Raw genomic sequence first — 20,643 nt, 5'->3', positions numbered from 1 at the left:
CTCTTAGATCCGCTGCCAACCTCTGGCTTCCGTGTAGGCCAGAATCACATAGTGTGTCTCAAGAGCCCATTTTGGACATGGGCGAGAATTCCTTTATGCAGCCTGCGGTATTTGTTGTGTGTGGACCCAGGAGTACCTTTTCTGAAATACGCGACCTGGAGCTAATCCAGATGCAGCCTGCTGCATGGTTGTGTGGTATCACTGCAGGTTATGGACTCTTTTCTCGTAGAGTGGTGATTTACAGGGTGCTGTACCAGAAACTGATGGCCTCTGAGTAGATTTCCCCCATTCATAACTCTTCTCTATCCTTCCACCTAAAAATAATAAAGTAAACAATTTAAACATGCTGTATAAATCTGCCGTGTCTGACAAGCAGGGGGAAATCTCAGCACCTACCATGACAGAAGCCTGAAATCATCACAGTTTGCTCTGAGTTTCCAGCACAGAAAGGGGTGCTTTGCCATCACTTTGCACTCAAAATGTTTATATGGTTGGTTAACAAACATCAGCTGTTTATTCTTATATTATGGCTATAGAAAGTTTTAGGTTTATTCCTAATTTAAAAAATAAGTCTTGGCTCTCTTTTAGCATTCATTGTCACCCTCCCTACCCACTTCCCCCCCCCCCCGCCCCAATCATCCATTTTTGACATGAGTGTATCTTTCTCAGGCAAGAGGTATAAACTTTGAACTGGGATAAATCTTCCAAGTGCTAGATGCAAATTGCTTTACTGATTCATACTTGTAAACACAGGAACTGAAGGAATGGAGGACTCTTACTAAGCACTGTTTTAGTGTTTTGCCTGACAAGGAGAAGCGGGTAGGAGCTAGAGATGGATATAGTGCTGGTGAATGATTAGGGATTTTGTTGGCATTGGGAGGGTTGGTTCAAGGTAAATAATGTTTTCTATTATTATTACATGTGTAATCCATAGTTATAGTAATATTTGAAAAAGAAAAATTGTTCATAATTCTTCTATTATGAGATACTATTATTTTCATATATATCCTTCCAGAATGTTACTTCTATATATATCCTTCCAGAATGTTACTTCTATAAATAGATACCTATGAATGTGTGTCTTTCATTAATTGGAATCCTGCTAATCATTTTATAATTTTGTCCTCCTAATTAAAATTAACATTTTTCAAAAATATGCATGCATTATCATTTTTAAGTGGACACAGAGGGCCACTGAATGCATCACCATCATGTTTTGCCAGCCCCTGTTGTTGGACTTTAGATCCCTTCCATTGTTTGCTACTTTAAACAGTGCTCTGATGAACATCTTTATAATGTATCTTTTTGTTCACTTATCTAGCTGTTCAGTTAGAATAGATTACTGGAAATAAACTTGATAGGTTAAAATTTATACCCAACAGAAGTAGATGCCCAACTGGGAAGGGGGTGGTGGGTATTTGTTTTTAGTATTCTGCTACTGTGTTACCTCATGCTATGAGATTAGATGGAATCTTGTTCTTCATATGGCCATATTTAAAAGGAATAAAGTGAGAAATGCAGTTTTATACCTAATTACTTTTGGGGTGACAGACCCTTTGGGAACCTGGCCAGTTTTCCTCAGTGCTTAAAGCATTGGCCCATGGACCAAAGGGTCTCGGGTTCAATTCCCAGGCAAGGGCACATATCTCAGTTGCAGGCTCAGTCCCAGGCCCCGGTCGGGATGCATGCAGGAGGCAACCAGTTGATGTGTCTCTCTCACATCAGTGTTTCTCTCTCTCTATCTCTCTATCTCTCTCTCTCCACCTCCCACCCCTCCACTCTCTCTAAAAAACAAACAAACAAAAACAATGGAAAAAATATCCTCAAGTGGGGATTTAAAGAAAAAAAGACAAAAAGAAAAATGCATGTATGTATATATACAATGTCCAGGGGTCAACTCATAAACCTAATCAATGGCTTCCAGTTAAGGCTTTGATTTACAGCTACTTTCTAGTTTTTTGGTTTTATTTTTAATTATTATCACTTTTATACCAATTGAGAATAAAATTAATTTTGTTTCTGTTCAGGTCTAGTAAATATTTTTATATTCCTTCATATATAGGGTATTGACTTCTATAATATAATATTGAAACTGAGAAGAAAAACAAACTTCCAAAAAGATACACTGCCAGTACTACTCTAGGCTTAAATTTGGCAGTGAATTACCAAAGATTTATTTGAGCCATTTGGGCGAGACTACATTTTAAATATATAGGATATGATGTTCACATACTTCACTTTACCCCATCTGTTCATACATTTTTCCTGCTTGCAAGATTTATCTAATTGAATATCCTGCTGTCCCATTTGTTATTACTAAAGCCAGACTCATAATTTTTCTCTCACACCATCCTCCACCTCCTTGTATCTAAACATCTGTTAATTGTACCACTCTTCTCCCTGTCACTAGTTGTTGAAACTTTAGATTCAACTTGAATCCTCCCTTGCCCAATCATTACATTGGTCCATTAGTCTTTGAGCACTTCCTTGCTTTCTGACAGTGTTTTCTTTCTAATATGATAGAAAAGACAACTATCTATTATTTTCTATCCATAGCTATATTTTATCAAGAGAACCAACTATTTTTAAAAAAACAAACAAAAAATACAGTATCTCTCACTCATAGCTAAAAATAAAATGTAATATATTTCTCCAGAAACTGATTTCTGGATCAGAGCCAAGCTACTAATGACCCAAATATGGAGGTGCTTCCGCTCAGTGAAGAGCAGGCCATTAGGAAATATCTGACTCGGCATTGTGTGTGTGTGTGTGTGTGTGTGTGTGTGAGAGAGAGAGAGAGAGAGAGAGAGAGAGAGAGAGAGAGAGAGAAAAGGCTCTTCCAAGAGAGCAGGAGAAGGAAGGTGAATAGTACTTATAATTCAGAATGTAAAAACATTAGTAGATGGGTGTTTTATAGTTCACGTTGTGTGCCCAGCACCATGCTAAGTGCTATCCTATATAATAAAGAGGTAATATGCAAATTGATCCTCACACCCTCACAAGATGGCTGCCTACAACCAGGCCGGCAGGGGGGTTAGTGAGGGACGACCAAATGACCGGGGGGGGGGGGGGGGCAGTTCGGGGCGACCAGGCCAGCAGGGGGAGGCAGTTAGGGGCAACCAGGCCAATGGCGGGGGAGGGAGTGCAGTTGGGGGCAACCAGGCCGGCAGGGGGGGCAGTAAGAGGTGACCAGGCCGGTGGGGAGCAGTTATGGGCAACCAGGCTGGCACACAGAGGCAGTATGAGGCGATCAGGCTGGCAGGTGGGGCCAGTTAGGGGCGACCAGGCAGGCAGGCAGATGAACGATTAGCAGCCAGCGGTCCAGGATTGTGAGAGGGATGTCCCCCAAGGGGTCCTGGATTGGAGAGGGTGCAGGCTGGGCTGAGGGAACCCCCCCCCCCCCCCCCCGCATGAATTTTGTGCACCAGGCCTCTAGTTATAGATATAAAAGGAAATAGTGTTAAAAAGGAGATAAAACTAGTTAAAAAACAGAAACAAGCCAATACATTACAGTGTAATTATTGTTACAGGAATTAACAGGGAAGGGAATTCACCTCTAAAGGAGGCTTTACCTGAGCTGAAGTCTCATATAGTGGTGGTGATGGTAGCAGACATCCCAGTATGGGTTATTTATGGGGTAAAAGAACTTGTTTTTTCCCTTCTACTCTCAGACAGAACAAATAGGGTCAAATAGGAAATGGCTTAGGTATAACAACGTTCTCTATCTACCCCACTTTTTACTCCCCGCCCCCAAAATCAACAGAGGCAGTAAAACACCTTTTAAAAAATAAAGAATACTAGTAACTGCATGATATATACATCTTAAAAACTGGACCAGAAAATGACGACATGGCTTCGTAAAGCAGCTGTCACTCTGTCAGCTCCACACTGTTTACATTATCATATGATTACATTGGGTAACTTCTGTGCTTTTTGAACACACAGTGCAATATACAGATCATGTATCATAGAAATGTACACTTGAAACTGATATTATCTTATTAACCAATGTCACCCTAATACATTTAATAAAAAATAAAATAAATGAAACTTTTAAATTTTTAATATGGTTAAAATAAGTTTTTCCACAGATGGCTTTCAACACTATCATAAATCTCTGTATGGTGATGGGTATTGTACTGTATTCCTTAAAAATTCTATTTTTTTAATGTATTACCAAAGCTGAGGTAAATACAAGCAAAACAAAATATTCTTCAAATAGCTCTTTCATAGCACTTGCTATTGTAGTGAATGAAAATATATTTTCTTCCAGGATTTTTGTTATTGTTCATTGAAACTTGAATTGTAATTGTATTATAATTTTATAATTTAAAAAAAAACTAAAGTTGTCCATCTATCATTTTAGTTTACTGGTTTTGTTAAACAATCTCAACTGTTTCCATAATTCCTAGTTTCATTTTAAGTTTTCATTTAGTGGATTAGAAATGTGGGGTTCAATCACAGTAACATATTCTTTAGAAATAGACCAAAAGAAAATAAGCTAGCATTTATTGCAAGTTTGAGAGAAATTTTGTTGTGTCATATCTAAAAATGAGTTTCCTGGAATTCTGTAATTGCAACCACTGAGTAGTTTAGTGTTAACATAAAACTATGGAAAAACAAATTATAACAACTGGATGTTAGCATAACTAATCTGCAAAAAGATACCTAAAGAGTCCTTTAAAGATGCTCTTTATTCTTCATGATATTACATTTCTTTGAATAATAAACACAGACATACATAAATACAACTTGTGTCCATGCTAAAGCTATTGCTAAATCATTATAACGGGTCGGAGTAATCAGTGATGAAATTGGGAAATTAAGACAAACTCAGTGAAACTGGAAGTGTCTGATACCTTTTATTTCTCCATTTTCTCGCCAATAAAAAAGTAAAGAAAATGTATCTAATTAGATGTTTGCAAAGAATTCAACATGCTCAGTTGAAAGATATAATACTCAGTAGTACTGCATTTAGACTTTTAAACTAATTTCCAATTTTGAAAGCCTCTGTAGCGTATAGCGTTCCCCTTCTTTATATTTTAGTGTTTTTTAAATTCCCTTTAGACTAGATCATCTAAATGCTCTGGGTGGGAAGAGAGGCAAACTGGGAGGGGGGTTGATCAAAGGTAAATCCATTTTTCAGCATTATTAAGTAATTATTTTAAATTCTTTTTTTTAAAGTTAGCAACTTCAAGTATAACAATTGAAAGTGGAATAAGTGTTTATTTTCTATTTAAAAAAATGAATTTTGACCCCAAAAAAGTGAATCGGTTTTTAAATGAAAAATCCAATTATGTATTCCTTTAAAACTACTTTTTTAAAAAGTATATATAAACAGTGCACTACCATAAGAATATAGCTGAATGTATTTTTATAAAGAGAAGAACCCAGGTCAATCAAGAGAACATTATTAGCACTCCTGCAGCCGTCCGTGCTTCTTGCAGTCACTATACTCCACCAGGGATTACCACTGTCCTAACTTCTCACATCAATTGGTGTTCCTAGTTTTGAACTTTCTATAAATGGAATCTGGCTACTCTTGCTCAATGTTTATTGTTTGAGATTTGTCCACATAATTGCATGCAGTGTGGGCTGGATATTTTTTCACTATGTGAAATACCATAAAATTTACTTATCCTTTCTACTACTGATGGACATTTAGATAGTTTTCATTTTGGGGCTATTTTGAACTGTGCCATTCTTTTACTTGTCTTTCCGTAAATGGTCATTCTGATAATGGAATTGCTAGGTCATAGGTTTTGCATATGGTGAGCTTTAGAAGATACTACCTAGCAGTTTTCCAAAGTGGATGTATCAAATTGCATTCCCATCAACAACATATATTGCAGTTGTCCTACATTTTGTCCAATACTTGGTACTTTCTTTTTTCATTTTAACCATTCTAGTACATGTGTTGAATTTAATTTTAATTTTTCTGATGACTCATGAAGATAAGCACCTTTTCATGTATTTGTATATGGAGGGATAGATATTTCATGTTTGTAGATTAGAATACCCAATTTATACAGTTGTCTGTGTACTCCATATTAATGTGTAGATATAATGCAATCCCACTCAAAGTATTAGTGCTTTTTTTTTTTTTCAGAAACTGAGAAACTCATTAAAGTGTTCACATGGAAATACAAAGAACCAAGAATAGCCAAGGCGTTCTTAAAGAAAAAGATGCCTGAATACTTTCACTACCACATACAAAACCTAGTCCAGGCTGCCTGTCACTACTTGAGCCAGTTAAGCAGAGAAAGGGTTGAATCATATATGAGTGTTTATTCCAATAATGCCGGCAGTGTAGGAGAGCAGCAGTTTATCCACAAAAATCTGCCCAGCTGGTGTGGCTCAGCTGTTGAGCATCGACCCAGGAACCAAGAGGTCACAGTTTTGATTCCCAGTCAGGGTACATGCCCTGGTTGTGGGCTCGATTCCCAGTAGGGGGCGTGCAGGAGGCAGCTGATGGATGATGTTCCTCTCTCATAGATGTTTCTTTCTCTCTATCCCTCTCCCTCTCTCCCCAAAAAATAAAAATTCAATAAAAATTTATATATTTTTTAAATCTTCTCTACCACTCCCCATAAGCCAGCTTCTTATATTGGGTAAAAGGGCAAATATTGCATGGGAAAGTAAGAATTACAGGCATGGGAAAGTAGGTATGGTATAATGGTTAAATGCAGGCTGGGAGTCACAGAGGGTGGGTGCCTCTGGGACTAGATTGTTTCAGCCATAAGGTTGTAAATCTCTCCATAATGATAGGCAGTTCTCAGGAAAGGGGGATGGACTGCATTCTGATATTAGCTCCCATGTTGCAGGGAATATAGCCCTCACCCAGGTTAGAATATGCTTACTCTAATCAGAACAGAACAATCATAGTTAGCAGAGCATGATTAATATTTTTTATAATTATAGCTAATCTCCAGTATTCTATTTCTGCTCCTGACACTATGGCAGTTAAGATAGTGTGGCTGCCCTAGCCAGTTTTGCTCAGTGGTTAGAGTGTCAGCCTATGGATTAAAGGATCTCAGGTTTGATTCTGGTCAAGGACACATGCCCAGGTTGTGGGCTCGATCCCTAGTAAGAGGCAATAAAATAAAATAAATAAATAAATATTTTTTTAAATTGATTTCAGAGAGGGAGGGAGAGGGAGAGAAAAATAGAAACATCAGTGATGAAAGAGAATCATTGATCGGCTGCTCCCTGCACACCCCTTACTAGGGATCGAGCCCACAACCTGGGCATGTGCCCTTAACCGGAATCAAACCTGGGACCCTTCAGTCTGCAGGCTGATGCTCTATCCACTGAGCCAAACCAGCTAGGGCAAAATATATTTTTTTAAAAAACAAAAGATAGTGTGGCATTAGTGCAAGGCTCACTGATCAATGAACAGAATAGAGTTTAGAAAGAGACTCACTTGTGTACAGTCACCTGTTTTAAGGCAAAGGTGACTCTGCAGTGCACTGGGAGGGATAGCCTTTTCAGCAAATGGTGTTCAGTCAGTTGCTATTTGGAGGGGAAAGTATCTGGACACGTTCCACATTTCATACATAAAAATGGATTATAAATATAAGTGAGAAATATTTTTTAAATTAGAGTTTTAGAGGAAAACATCTTCATTACTTTGAAGAAAAGATTTCTTAAACGGGACACACAATGTGAACCATAAAAGAAAAAATTAATACATACATATATATATATATAAAGCCTAAGTGACCAAATGACCATCATAGCGACCTTTTGATTGGTCGCTATGATGTGCACTGACCACCAGGGGGCAGACGCTCAACGCATGAGCTGCCCCCTGGTGGTCAGTGCACTCCCACAGTGGGAGTGCCGCTCAGCTGTCTGACAGGCAGCAGACACTGGGCTCAAGGCTGGCGAGTGCAGCAGCAGCAGCAGCAGCAGCGGCAGGCACAGCGGGCCGGGATGAGCAGGGATCAGAGCCTGGGCTGGGGCTCCTCCCCGGCCGCCTGCCTCTACACACACTACTACATCCCTCGGGGGTTGTTGGACTGCGAGAGGGCACTGGACAGGCTGAGGGACCCCACCGATGCATGAATCCGTGCACCAGGCCTCTAGTTTAATATAATATTAACACTATATTAAAATAGTGATGTCAGGAGCACCATTATTAAGGAAATGAAAAGGCAGAAGGGTAGAAATTATCTGAAAAAAAGGTTCACATCCAGAATATATAAAGAACTACTGAAACCAACTTTTTTAAATGGGTAAAAAATTTGGACACTCACTTCACAAATGGCCAGGTAATATATGTAATTGACATATTTAACTAGTACTTCTTTATTACTGACATTCCAAAATAGTATGCTTATGAAACAGCAATGGGCTTTGCTACCGCATTAGAACACAATAGCCTTTAAATACTGCTGTTTTAGGCTCATGATGTTTTGATGCCATGGACATATAAACATGCAGAATCTAAGGGATGTGACAGCAGGAAACACCAGATGGTTTCACACATACTTATAACCCTAAAAATATTAGTTTTTTCCATTATCATGAAATGTGAGCAAACAGATGTCCCCTGCTGCCTGCTCAAGCTTCCACTCCCCACATTTTCTCCCCCTCTCCCCTACTACCTCTCTCTCTCTCTCTCTCTCTCTCTCTCTCTCTCTCTCTCTCTGTCTCTCTCACACACACACACACACACACACACACACGACCTTTGAGCTGTGGATATCTCAGCCCTGTTCCAGAGCCACATCAGGCTCGCTATTGTTGGTCACTAGTATCATCTTCAGGGAAGTAATGAAAGGACATATGGTGGCAGGGGTAGTTGAAGTATGGAGGCATGTTGTATATGCTATGCTTGGGAATTTTTTTTAAGCTGAAGATTCAATGGTTTGGCTTTTAGGTAAATGAAACGGGTGTGAACTTGATACAAGACCAAGTTAAACTTATTCGCTCTAATACATACTCATTAATTAGAATCTTCTGCAGAACTCTAAAAACTTGCTGATACCTGGTGTGCAGGGTGCAGCCTGGACCCTGAGGTTTAAAAACTACCTGCCTAATTCTGATGTGCGGGCATTGGTGAGACTCCTGCTGGCCCTTGAGTCGGGGCACAGTGAAAATGGAAATGCCTCGACTGCCCTGAAGAGCAGCCCTGCTAGATGGCTTAATTTGTGTTTTGGCTTGATTGGGAGGCGGGGTACTTGTTCCTTTCCAGGGATTAGGAGTCCTGAAAATGACTAGCAGGAAATAGTGAAACAGTCTTTTGAAGCATATGCTCACAGATTTTCTAAACAGAAGGATTTTCCTCCCTTTCTAATTACCCCGTGAGCACCTCACTGAAGATAAAGTGCTAGCTCAGCAGAGACTGCTATTGCAAACAAGGAAGGCCTAGAATGTTAGCACATGTGGCTGGCCTCCCTCTTCCCTTCTCATCAGCCCCCCTACACTGAGAATTCATGAGTGTAATTCAAGTACATCAACACTGTGAAAGCACAAGCTCTGACAGCTTCTTCCAATGTGAAGCATGGTGGTCAAGGCTGTTTAAATTTTTATTTTCAAATGCTATTCTGAATACAGCTATACTGTAATGAAAATACGTGACCAAATTTTACATAATTTATACAGCCTTTTGTACCTGCTATTTTCCAGTGATTAAGATTTATTTACCTTCCTCTTCAGTAACAAAAAATAATTGATGTACTATATTGTAAGATCTTTATTATGCTTCTTTAATTGATTTTATAAGTTATTCCAAATGCTGACCACTAAGGTTATTTTATACTCATCTAATCTATTTAAGGTTGTGATATGTTGGGGGGGGGGGGTATTTATAACAACAGTTTGAAGATAATGCAATAGGAAAGTCTAAATAAAAGCAAATAAAGGGAAACTTTTAAAAGTAAATTCTAATTTATCACTTAGCTATTTTTTTCCATTTCTTATATTTCTTCTGTTTCTTTACCCATCTCTTTTGCCATCCAAAGAGCAAACAGGAAATAAACTTTGAATGCACTACCCCTAACCTTATTCTTATTCATTGAGTAGATCAGAATATTGCTTTTTAATAAAAAAGATCTAAATTTTTATATACCATTAACTATAATTTGGAATATGTTGGTTACTCCATAATTTAGCAATTTCTCCCTGTTTTAGACATATTGTATATGTTATCCTATGCACATTTTCAGTAGATTGTACAGGACCAGTCGCATTATATTCTGTATTTGTCTAATGGGAAAAGGAAAGCTGAAGTCCAACGAGGTTAGACCAGCCGTGGGCAAACTACGGCCCGTTTGAAATGAATAAAACTAAAAAAAAAAAAAAAGATCATACCCTTTTATGTAATGATGTTTACTTTGAATTTATATTAGTTCACACAAACACTCCATCCATGCTTTTGTTCCGGCCCTCCGGTCCAGTTTAAGAACCCATTGTGGCCCTCGAGTCAAAAAGTTTGCCCACCCCTGGGTTAGACCAAGCATATCAAACTCAAAGGCTAACACGGGCCAAATAAACAAGGCATGTGGGCTTCAAGTTTGGGTTAGTGTGACTTTCTATATCGTAAGTACAGCATACAACCCTTACTGGAATTCTAGTCTTCTGAGCTAAATCATTTGCTTCCTATTTGTTTTTAGAGCATTTTCATCTCTGTAAATTAAAAGGCCAGTTGATGGGAGGCGGAGGAAGGGAAGGAAAGTATGTACCAGGCAGCTACTCCACCATGAGTCGGACACCAAGCAGGATACCATTTTATACCTCAGCGTGGTTGAGAACTACACCCATATGAAGTCAGCATTCTGGCCTCCATTTTTCAACTGAGGAAATAGAGGTTCAAAGCGGCTAGTAACCAGTCCAAGAGGGTGGAACCCAGCTCTATCGGAAGCTGAAATTCCTACACTGTTACTTCTTCAGGAGTGTGGAATTTGGTTGGGAAGGAGGGAAAATTATGCATACACATGGACACACACCTGAAATTAAAGTACCATTTACTGTTGTGAGTTTCAAAAATAGCAATTATACGCTAAAGGAGTCCAGATAAATAAAAGATCATTTCTGGATGAGGGTTCAGCAAAACTTCATTGAAAAGTGAGGCCATAAAAGCTGAACTTTTAAAAAGATAGGAGATTTCAGGAAAAATAAAAAAGGAAAGAAAAACACGCCAGGAAAAGATGATGGCTTAGAACAAGCATGTCAAACTCAATGCCAGTGGGTTGGCTTAGAATGAGAAAGCCATAAAGGAGGGAAATGAGGATGTGGAGAGAGAGGTGAGCAGCAGACTCCAAAATCTTGCACACGTGCACAATAAGCATGTCCCTGTGGAAGAATGCCCAATGTCAAATATTAAGATAAATACTCTTCAGGGTAAAGGAAGTATCAAGCTTCACAGCAGAGGTAAGATTGAGGTGGATGTAAAGATGGGTATGAATTTTAAGGAAAACTCGAACAAAATGTGAGGATGGGAAGACCTAAGACCTAAGGTATGTTCACCTGTTGACGGCTGAAGGCCACTCACATATGTAAATATATATATATATATATTAGAGGCCTGATGCACGAAATTAGTGTAAGAGTAGGCCTACCTTCCCCCAGCTGCCGGCACTGGCTTCCCTCTGGCACCCGGACCCAGGCTTCCCTCGCCCCGGCTTAATCCGGAAGGTCGACTGGAAGGACATCCGATCTAATTAGCATACTATGCTTTTATTATTATAGATATAAAACTTTGGGGGGGAATGAGGACTATTCTTTCTTCTCCTCTCTGATTCTTTCCCACTAGTAAACAGTGATGTATGCTTTGTGTTGTTGCCACCGTGCTGGCCCTCTTTTCAAAGACCTGTGTCCTGTCTTCATCAGCCCGCACTATGGCAGTAGGGCTGCCAACTGTGCTGACTCTGCCTGCCTGCCTGCCTGCCTGCCTGCCTGCCTGGTGGGTGCACTCACTGCAGTCTGCCCACAGGCCTGATTTAAATCCAACTCATGTTACCCTGCTCCAGCTCAGGCACTGCTAAAATTGAGAGATACATTCAATTTTAAGAACAAACTAAATCTGTCTTCTAAAGAAACACAGGAACAGTCTCCTTTGGTATTTCTTTAAATGGATTAATATGTTGATCTTGGGGAAATGGGGAGCCATCCTTCATGTTTTCATTATTAAGGCAGGTAAAACGAAAACCAAACCTCATTGCTAAATGCCACCTCTGGGACTTTAGCCGTGCGGTTTCTATTTTAAAGTAACCTGCAGGATTTCTTCTTTAGTTAAAATGTAAATTTTTAAATTTTCATATTTTTTTTAACTTTGGACACTGTTTAGTTGCTTCCTATTTGCAGAGCTCATACCAAGAACATTCTATAATATGAACTGGCTGTGAATATCTATCTAGTTGTATGAGATATCCTTACAGTGTATCTATCTTTACATATTAAAGAAATTGTACCTGGAGCCTGGTAATAAAGTACCAATTCTCACAGTGATGCATCAAAGTCCTTAGCAGATGCCTAAGTTCTTATTCACTTAAATGTTTGCTTTTAAATGTAAATATCAGTCATAAAATAAGATGTAGGCATTAAGTGCTAACTTTTGCCATACTGAGTTATTGTTGATGCTTTAGGGGGAAATATTTTCCCATATTGCAGGCTTTCACACACTATTCATAAACGAGCTAAAAACCATATGAATTTAAGAGAAGGAAGGAATGCTTTTCTGGTTTTTATGGGTCACACACTCTGAACTTGTAGTTCTGTGCTGTTTACCTGACTTTAAAGGGGAAAGTTCTGGAAGGTGGACCACGCATCACTTTACTCTTACCGGCAAAATTCAAAATGCTGGAAGGATGTTTTTTATTTTTCTTTCAAACAGATGGAATTAGGTTGGAGTGGGAGGTTCGGGGGAAGCCTTGTGATATTACTGTGACATTTGCTGTGATTCGAAACTCTTAAAGGTCTGCAAGCAGCTGCAGAGCTGCTTCTGGGAAGTCAGGACCGCTCAGGATTTCTGTCCCTCGGGGGGCCCAAATGTCTTCTGTTTGCAAGAAAGAGGTAATAAGAGGTTCAGGAGTTCAGGTTACATGGAAACAGGTCTGGGATGGAGTTTATTCTAACAACACATGGAGAAATGAGGCAGCCCAGCAAAGATTCCCCAGCAGTCCACCCATCCTGCCTCACCAAGACTGGAAGTCCTTCGGGATGTGGTGACAGCTCCTGACATTCACCTTTGCTGCCCATCTTTGCTTGTTCCCCCTGCTCATTCTTTCTGCTGTGGTTGGGCTGGCTCACCCACTGTTTCAAATAACTGCTTCCATTCCCTTGGTTTGGAACACCTCGGCCCCCAGGGGCAGAGTCCCTGCACTCGGACCTGGCCATTAGCAGGCACCTGTGGTCAGCGGCCTGGGTCTGGTGTGCCACCTGCAGAGAAGGGCCATGAGCCTTGGCTTGTGGACAACTACCTTTCATTCTGAATTTAGGCTGCATCACTGGGGCGTAGTCTTCCTCTTCAGAGCTAGCATGTGGCTTTGTTGTCTTGGATTTGATAAGGGCTTTTCAGTCTTTACCTTTGCCTCCTGTTTTTGGCAAATACTCAAAAAAGTAGGTGATATAGTCTTATTGACGAATTCACTATAAAATCCACTAAGAATTTACCATGAATGATCCAGATTCTAAATCTACATATCCTGGAGAACTTGGTGTGAAATAAGACCATCTGGTTTGTCCAGCCTGCCTCCAAAGATATCTCAAGACTTTTCTCTCTGCACTTTTTCTTAGCCATAGAAGTCAACTGATATTTACTTCACAGGAGCGTATGTGATACATTGGAACATACACAATCTGAGAGCCATAGCATATCAAAGATCTTTGTCATGTTTTGCTCATCGCTTTAAACTTTCCCAAGTGCTCTTCTGTACATTATCATTTTAACCGTCAAAGTAGCTGAGAGGCTATCATCTGTCTTTTGCTGCTAAGAAAATAGGCTTAACACTATACAACGAGGAAGTGGCAGAACCAGTATTAGAGACACAGTTTTCTAGTAGCTTCCATGACATCTTGATATCAAAGTGTATGATCACTAAATATATGTGTGCATGGCACCCCCCCCAAAACACACATGCACAGCTGTTAAGACTCAGTTATTGAAAAATGATAGAATTACCAGATCAATAACTTCCATTCTGTATTTGTGGTCTTGGCAGCTGAGACATCTGCAGCCTAATAAAGATGGAGTATGAGATTCTATCCTGTGTTTCTATGATATTAGCAATCAATGTAACGGTCGGCAGTGTAGGGGATTCAGTGATTCTGTAGAAAAAAGAAGTAATACTTCCATATCACTCTTCATCCATCCATTCAACATACCACATATAGTTGTCACATATATGATCTGGAGATAAATAAAATACAATATCATCCTGTTAGCATGATATTGTTTGTAAGAAGCCCTACACCTGGGGTGAAGGGACCTGAATTCTGATGCCCTCATGTGACATTAAGTATATAATTGGGTTAAGTCACTGTTCACTTGTGAATCTGACATTTTTAATCTGTAAAGTGAGGTGTTGGGGTTTTGTTTTCTGCCTTTTCATCTGTGTGCTCATGATCTTATGTCCTTGTCCTGCACACTATTCTTCATCTACTACATCATCCTCTTCGTCACCTCCCTTCCCACTCACAGATGGGCTTAGGGACTGGGGAGGGGGGTGTCCCTAATATTTTAAAAATCACCAAGTTTGCGGACATTATATGAAATTCCATCTGCTATTTAATTCCACTGAATCACATTTTTTATGTTAACTTAATAAGCAAATATTTTATGAACTGTAAGGTTGAGTGTATGGAATGAAATCAGTATTTCTAATAATTACTTGATGCGAATGGGAGGGTTCAGTAGAAAGTCATTTAAAATTCCAGACTGATATTGATTAAAATTAATGGATTAAAGATTTAGAATATCTTATTTATAAGGCTTTGTTTGTTTATTCTATAACTTAGGTAAAATGTGTAGCCCTAGCATTTATAATAAAGTTGGCAGTTACTGGCTATAGTAATTTAGAACCAGAGCATTCTGTATATCCCTGAATAGGTGCTCTCAGGTTTTATTGCTACAGTTTAGCATGTTTATCTGGGATGTTCTACTAAGGTATAAGCTCTCTGTTTTCTCTTTGGAATTATTAGAAGCTTCCTTTTATATCTTTCTGTATTCACAAACTATATGATCAATTCATTCAAGTGTTCATGAATGGCTCTAGAAATATCATTCATTCTTTATGTTTGTTGAGTACTATTTAACAGTGGTTCCCGACTCTGTATATTTTTAAGACCATAGAAACAGTTTTGTTAAACATCCCTATTGAAAATCACAGGTTTACCAAGAGCAGTAGGTTAAATTTCTCACAGTTTTATGTCACTCATCACGAGGAAGGTAACACAAGTATTATTGATGATCCCCTCTTTTACAGAGAAGGAACCTGAGGCTCTCAGGTTAAATGAGTTGCCCAAGGTCACACCTGGTGGTAACATCTCATCTACTTATTTTCTCAATGCAGCTTCTCCACCACACTTCTCCATCAACGCACTGTGTTGTGACCTGGAACCATAGTCATGTTTTAGATGATCAAAGATTTAACAGAAACAAATCTGAAAAACATAGTATGTGTAACAATCATGGGACCACAGAGAGGCAGTTAGGCAAACATTCTCCTCACTCAAGGAACAGATAGATCTTAAGTATCCTATTAAGGACATACCACATATAGTTGTCACATATATGATCTAGAGATAAACAAAATACTAAATACTCTTATGTAATCAGCTCTTTATACCTTTCTCCACCTGCTAGTAAGTTTATCATTGTAAGGCAGTTGGCCCAGCCACATTACCTTAACCATCTGGCCTGAAAAGTCTATCCAGCCATTAATGGAGTAGACTGAAAGAGGAGGGCTCTCTCCAGGACACAGTTAATATCTCATTACCCAGGAACAGTTCCCATTAGCTTGTTAGTTTTAACTGGATTATGAGATTAGTCAGTCATCAACTCACTGAGGCAGTCGGAAACAGGACCTCTTGAAGGATGGGACTGTGGGGGGAAGAATACAGACAAGAGGTGAATAGCCAGGGGAGGGACAGGCAGCATGACAGCGCAGGCCAGAGGAAGGACTCCTCCTTCACTCCTTCATTTACCTCTGCCAACCATGCCTTCTGAATGGGCATTTTTACCAAAGAAAGCATAGTGGGATATACTTTTTTTAGGTTAGAAAAATGAAGGATTATTAAAAGCCAGTTCTGGGTCCTTGTTTAATCTTATATGTTACGCCAGTCACTGAAATACTACAGATGTGTTGTCAGATTACAAATTGCTTATTTCCTGTGGATGTTTCCCCAAGTGGTATAAGTTATATAGGCAATAACATTTTCCTAAGAAATGCTTTTGGCCTCACATACCTGACAACAGTGTGCCATTGATCTTTTTTTTTTTAATCTTTATTGTTGAAAGTATTACAGATGTCCCCCTTTTCCCCCCTTAACCCACTCTACCCTGCACCTGCCACCCCCTATGCTCCCACACCTTCACCACACTATTGTCTATATCCATGGGTTATGCATATAAGTTCTTTAATCACTTCCTACACCCTTCTCTCCCCACCTTCCCTCTGAGACTCGTCAGTCTCTTCCATACTTCTGTGTCTCTGGATTTATCCATTTATTTTGTTCATTAAATTCCACATATAATTGAGGTCATGTGATACTTGCCTTTCTCTGCCTGGCTTATTTCACTTAGCATAATACTTTCCAGGTCCCTTCAAGGGGTAAGAAATCTTTCTTTTTTTACTGCTGCTTAGTATTCCATGGTATCAATGCAACCCCCCTCAGCTGAGATATCACTCTGTAACTTCAGTTATTGCCTATGGGAGCCCAGCCAGCCCTCTCACACCTCTACACTTCCTACCAGTCTCATTGAGGTCTCCTGTTTACATCCTTGGTTTTAAGGGTTCTCTCCAGCTAGTCTTCAGTTGGTTATTCTGCACGATGTTTCTATTTTGTAGTTGTAATTCCAGGTTGGTCCATCTTCTCCCCCGTTAACTTTTTTTCTGCAGTTGATCATCGAATCAACATGGTGGAGTAGGAAAAGAACAGAACCAAGAGTCTGCCACTGTTTACTTGCAAGCTAATCATAGGCAAGTCATTGAGTGTCTGTGTGTTATAACATTTAGAATGAAGTTGTGAGTGATTTATTTCTAAGGTCTTTCCAGTTCTCATTCTCAGTGATTCCAGTTGCCAAGAATACTGTAACCATACTTCCATATATTTATTAAGTATGTGTGTATTATCTGTATCTAGCGGGCTATGATAATGCTATGGGAGCGCAATAGTGAGTCCCACAGTAACTGCCCTCCTGGCACCTACCATCCAGCCATGGAGACAAAACAGCAACACAGTTGATTCTCTGAGAAAGCAAAGTTGAAGAATATCAGTTGAGCCCTAGCCAATTTGGCTCAGTGGATAGAGTGTCGGCCTGCAGGCTGTACCTCCGTTGCAGGCTCCTGGCCTGGTAGGGGGCAGGTGGGAGGCAATCAATCGATGTCTCTCTCTCACATCGGTGTTTCTCTCTCCCTCTCCCTCTCCCTTCCACTCTCTCTAAAAATCAATGGAAAAAATGTCCTCGAGTGAGGATTTTAAAAAATATATACCAGTATATAATATATATACATATATATCAGTTGACAAAGCCATGGAAAAGCACACTCACATTTTTTCAGCCTCTCTGTGCCCCAGGTACTCCACTTAATACTTTATGTTCATTTAATTTAATTATCACAGTAATCCTGTGAGGTAGTCCTATATAATAAAAGCCTAATATGCTAAGTGTCCGATCGAGGGGTCGGCCGTTCAACCAATCAAAGCATAATATTCTAATGATACGCTGAGGCCACTCAACCACTCGCTGTGACATGCACTGACCACCAGGGGGCAGTTGACCAGTCGCTATGATGTGCATTGACCTCCAGGGGGCAGATACTCTGACCAGTAGATTAGCTTGCTGCTGAGGTCCGGCTGATTGGGACTGAGTGAGAAGGACCGGACATGCCCTGGAGCCCTCCCGCACTCCCTCCCCGGCTGGCCAACCTCTCGTGTCTCTCCCCAGCCCCAATCGTGCACCAATGGGGTCCCTCGACCTGGCCTGTGCCTTCTTGTAATCCAGGACCCCTCAGGGGATGTTAGAGAGCCGGTTTTGGCCCAATTCCATAGCGGGAGTGCTGCTCAGCCAGAAACAGAATTCATGGCTGGCAAGCACAGCGGCGGTGGCGGGAGCCTCTCCCGCCTCTGCAGCAGCACTAAGGATGTCCAACTGCTGGCTTAGGCCCACTCGGCGGACATCCCCTGAGGGCTCCCGGACTGCAAGAGGGCGCAGGCCGGGCTGAGGGCCCCCCCCCCCCCCGCCTGAGTGCATGAATTTCATGCACCAGGCCTCTAGTCCTATATAATAAAAGGCTAATATGCAAATTGTCCCCTCGGGAGCTCGACCAACTGGGGGTTTGACTGCTCACTATGCCATGCACTGACCACCAGGGGGAAGTGCGGAACGAAGGAAGGCCCCAGCCGGCAGCCAGCAGCTGGGAAAGGAAGACCCCAATCAGCCCTGATCTCCCGCCAGGCCTAGGGACCCTACCCATGCACAAATTTCATGCACTGGGCCTCTAGTTTATAGGTAAGGGGTCAAAGGTTCAGAGAATAAGTAATCTTCTCCTATTTGTGCTGCTAATATATTGGACCAGGATTTAGTAGAAATTAACCTTTCTGATTTCAAAGCCCATGCTTTTTCTGTTAGATCATGTTGCCTCCTAATAAAATATTAGGATACTTGATAACAAGAGATGATATATGCTGTTTGGGGCAGAATAAGCACATTTTGTTACAATAGCCATTTGCTCAAAGTCTTAAAAATGAGTGGAATTAGCATATGTAAGCTGGGGAGAGTATATCCAGCAAGGACACTGGAGGGAGAAAGCAGTGGGCAGGGCAGGGCCACAAAATGTGCCCTTTGAACAGAACCTACTAGGGTGTGGTGGTATACTGGGTTAAAAAGGTAGATGGGTCAGGCAAAGATTCGAGAGTTGCTGGAAAGGCATTTTGGAGCTACTCAAGATTAGGGTAGGAAGTTAAATAAAGACAGATCACATGTGAATATTCATGTGGACAGGGTTGAGAGAAGAGTCAGCGGGGCTGGTTGCAGAGCTACTGCAGGAATGTATTAATGAGCCTGATGTGCACAGGATTTCTTCAGCTGTAGTTGTAGAACTTAAGAAAGCTGTCAGAGCCTGAACGGGTAGGAGCTGTGCTCTTGTAAGGGAAGCCTGGAAGCTGGGGCGTAAGGTGAATTAATAAGTGTTTGGGACAAAGCATGTGTACATTTGATACCTCATATGCTTTTTGCTGTGGCTGGAGGAGACCACAGAGAAAGAATAGTTATGCTAACAGTTATTATATGCTTGCTGTGTTCCAGGCACTGTGCTCAGGGTTTTACAGACCTCAGTTCTCGCATTCCTATGAGGAGGGCATCATCATCTCCACTTTACATAGGAAGGAGCTGAAGCAAAGTTAAATAACTTAACCAACTAGTAAATGGCAAAGCTGGGGCTGGAACCCAGGTCTGATAGCCTTTGTTCAGGTCCCCAGTCTTGTTAAACTGAGAAGGCAAAATCAGACTTCAAAAAAGAAAGAATAATAAGGAATGCAAAAATGGTTGATTCCCGTGTTTATTCCTTTGTCATTAGTTTGCGTGCCATGTACTAGCTTACCACCATTAACAGTCACCTGCCTCCCGCAGAGCTTGCATTTGAGCTTTTACTGATGTGCTAGGATTTTCCATACTCACAATACAACAGATGGGCTGTGGCACATTACTTGCCTCTCAATACCCTATATTGCTGTAGCCTGAAAAAAAGGGTGAATGTCTGAAAGTCAGCAATGACTTCTGGAGGCCAGAGGCATGCTGCTAAACTCACCTGCATCTGTCTTTTGACGGTTAACATTGCCCTTGGCAACACTGATCCTTCAGCTACTTAGCATTATTTTTTATATATATTTTATTGATTTTTTTAGAGAGAGGAAGGAAGAGAGATAGAGAGATAGAAACACCAATGAGAGAGAAACATCAATCAGCTGCCTCTTCCATGCCCCCCCACTAGGGACTGAGCCCACAACCCAGGCATGTGCCCTGACCAGGAATTAAACCGTGACCTGGTTCATAGATCAACACTCAACCACCGAGCCACACTGGCTGGGCCTTAGCATTATTTTTAAGTGATAATGTTTTATTTGTAGGAAATCATTGATAGGAATGACAAACTTAGTGCAGTGAATGAACACATAGTGATTTTAAATGGAATCGTGTCTGATTTTTACACATTTAAATGTTTATATTTAATTTTAGGGGAACATTGGCTCCAACCTTTTCATTATCTCATAGTTTTATTGTTCCAGTCATAGCTCCGGGGGAAGGCTTATTTGAAACTGACTACTCACCCAACTTACTTTAATGTATAATAAGTCCTATGATAAGCCAATCCTCACAGCATTGAAACTTCAGGGCTACATTTTTTTTTTTCATAAGATGTACCAAGATTTTTAGATTATTTTTTCCACCAACCTTAGTGTATCTCAAAATCCTGGGTG

General features: G+C 40.5%; 1 protein-coding gene across 5 annotated transcripts in view; it reads left to right on the top strand.

The window, feature by feature from the left end:
- Positions 1-20,643, top strand: part of LYRM4 (LYR motif containing 4) — a 132,314-nt gene that overhangs the window by 75,683 nt on the left and 35,988 nt on the right. The window contains exon 3 of one of the 5 annotated variants that reach the window (XM_014542405.1): positions 17,064-17,139. The exons of the other annotated variants lie outside the window; for them this stretch is intronic. Within the exon in view, the coding sequence (XP_014397891.1) occupies positions 17,064-17,138 (75 nt within the window). The 3' untranslated portion in view covers position 17,139. Of the gene's footprint in view, positions 1-17,063; positions 17,140-20,643 lie in introns of those variants that run through there. 5 annotated transcript variants of the gene reach the window in all.

Source organism: Myotis brandtii, unplaced genomic scaffold (genome assembly GCF_000412655.1).
Source record: "Myotis brandtii unplaced genomic scaffold, ASM41265v1 scaffold300, whole genome shotgun sequence".
NCBI lineage: Eukaryota > Metazoa > Chordata > Mammalia > Chiroptera > Vespertilionidae > Myotis > Myotis brandtii.
Note: the sequence above shows the minus strand (reverse complement) of the source record. Positions and strands in the feature narration are given on the sequence as shown.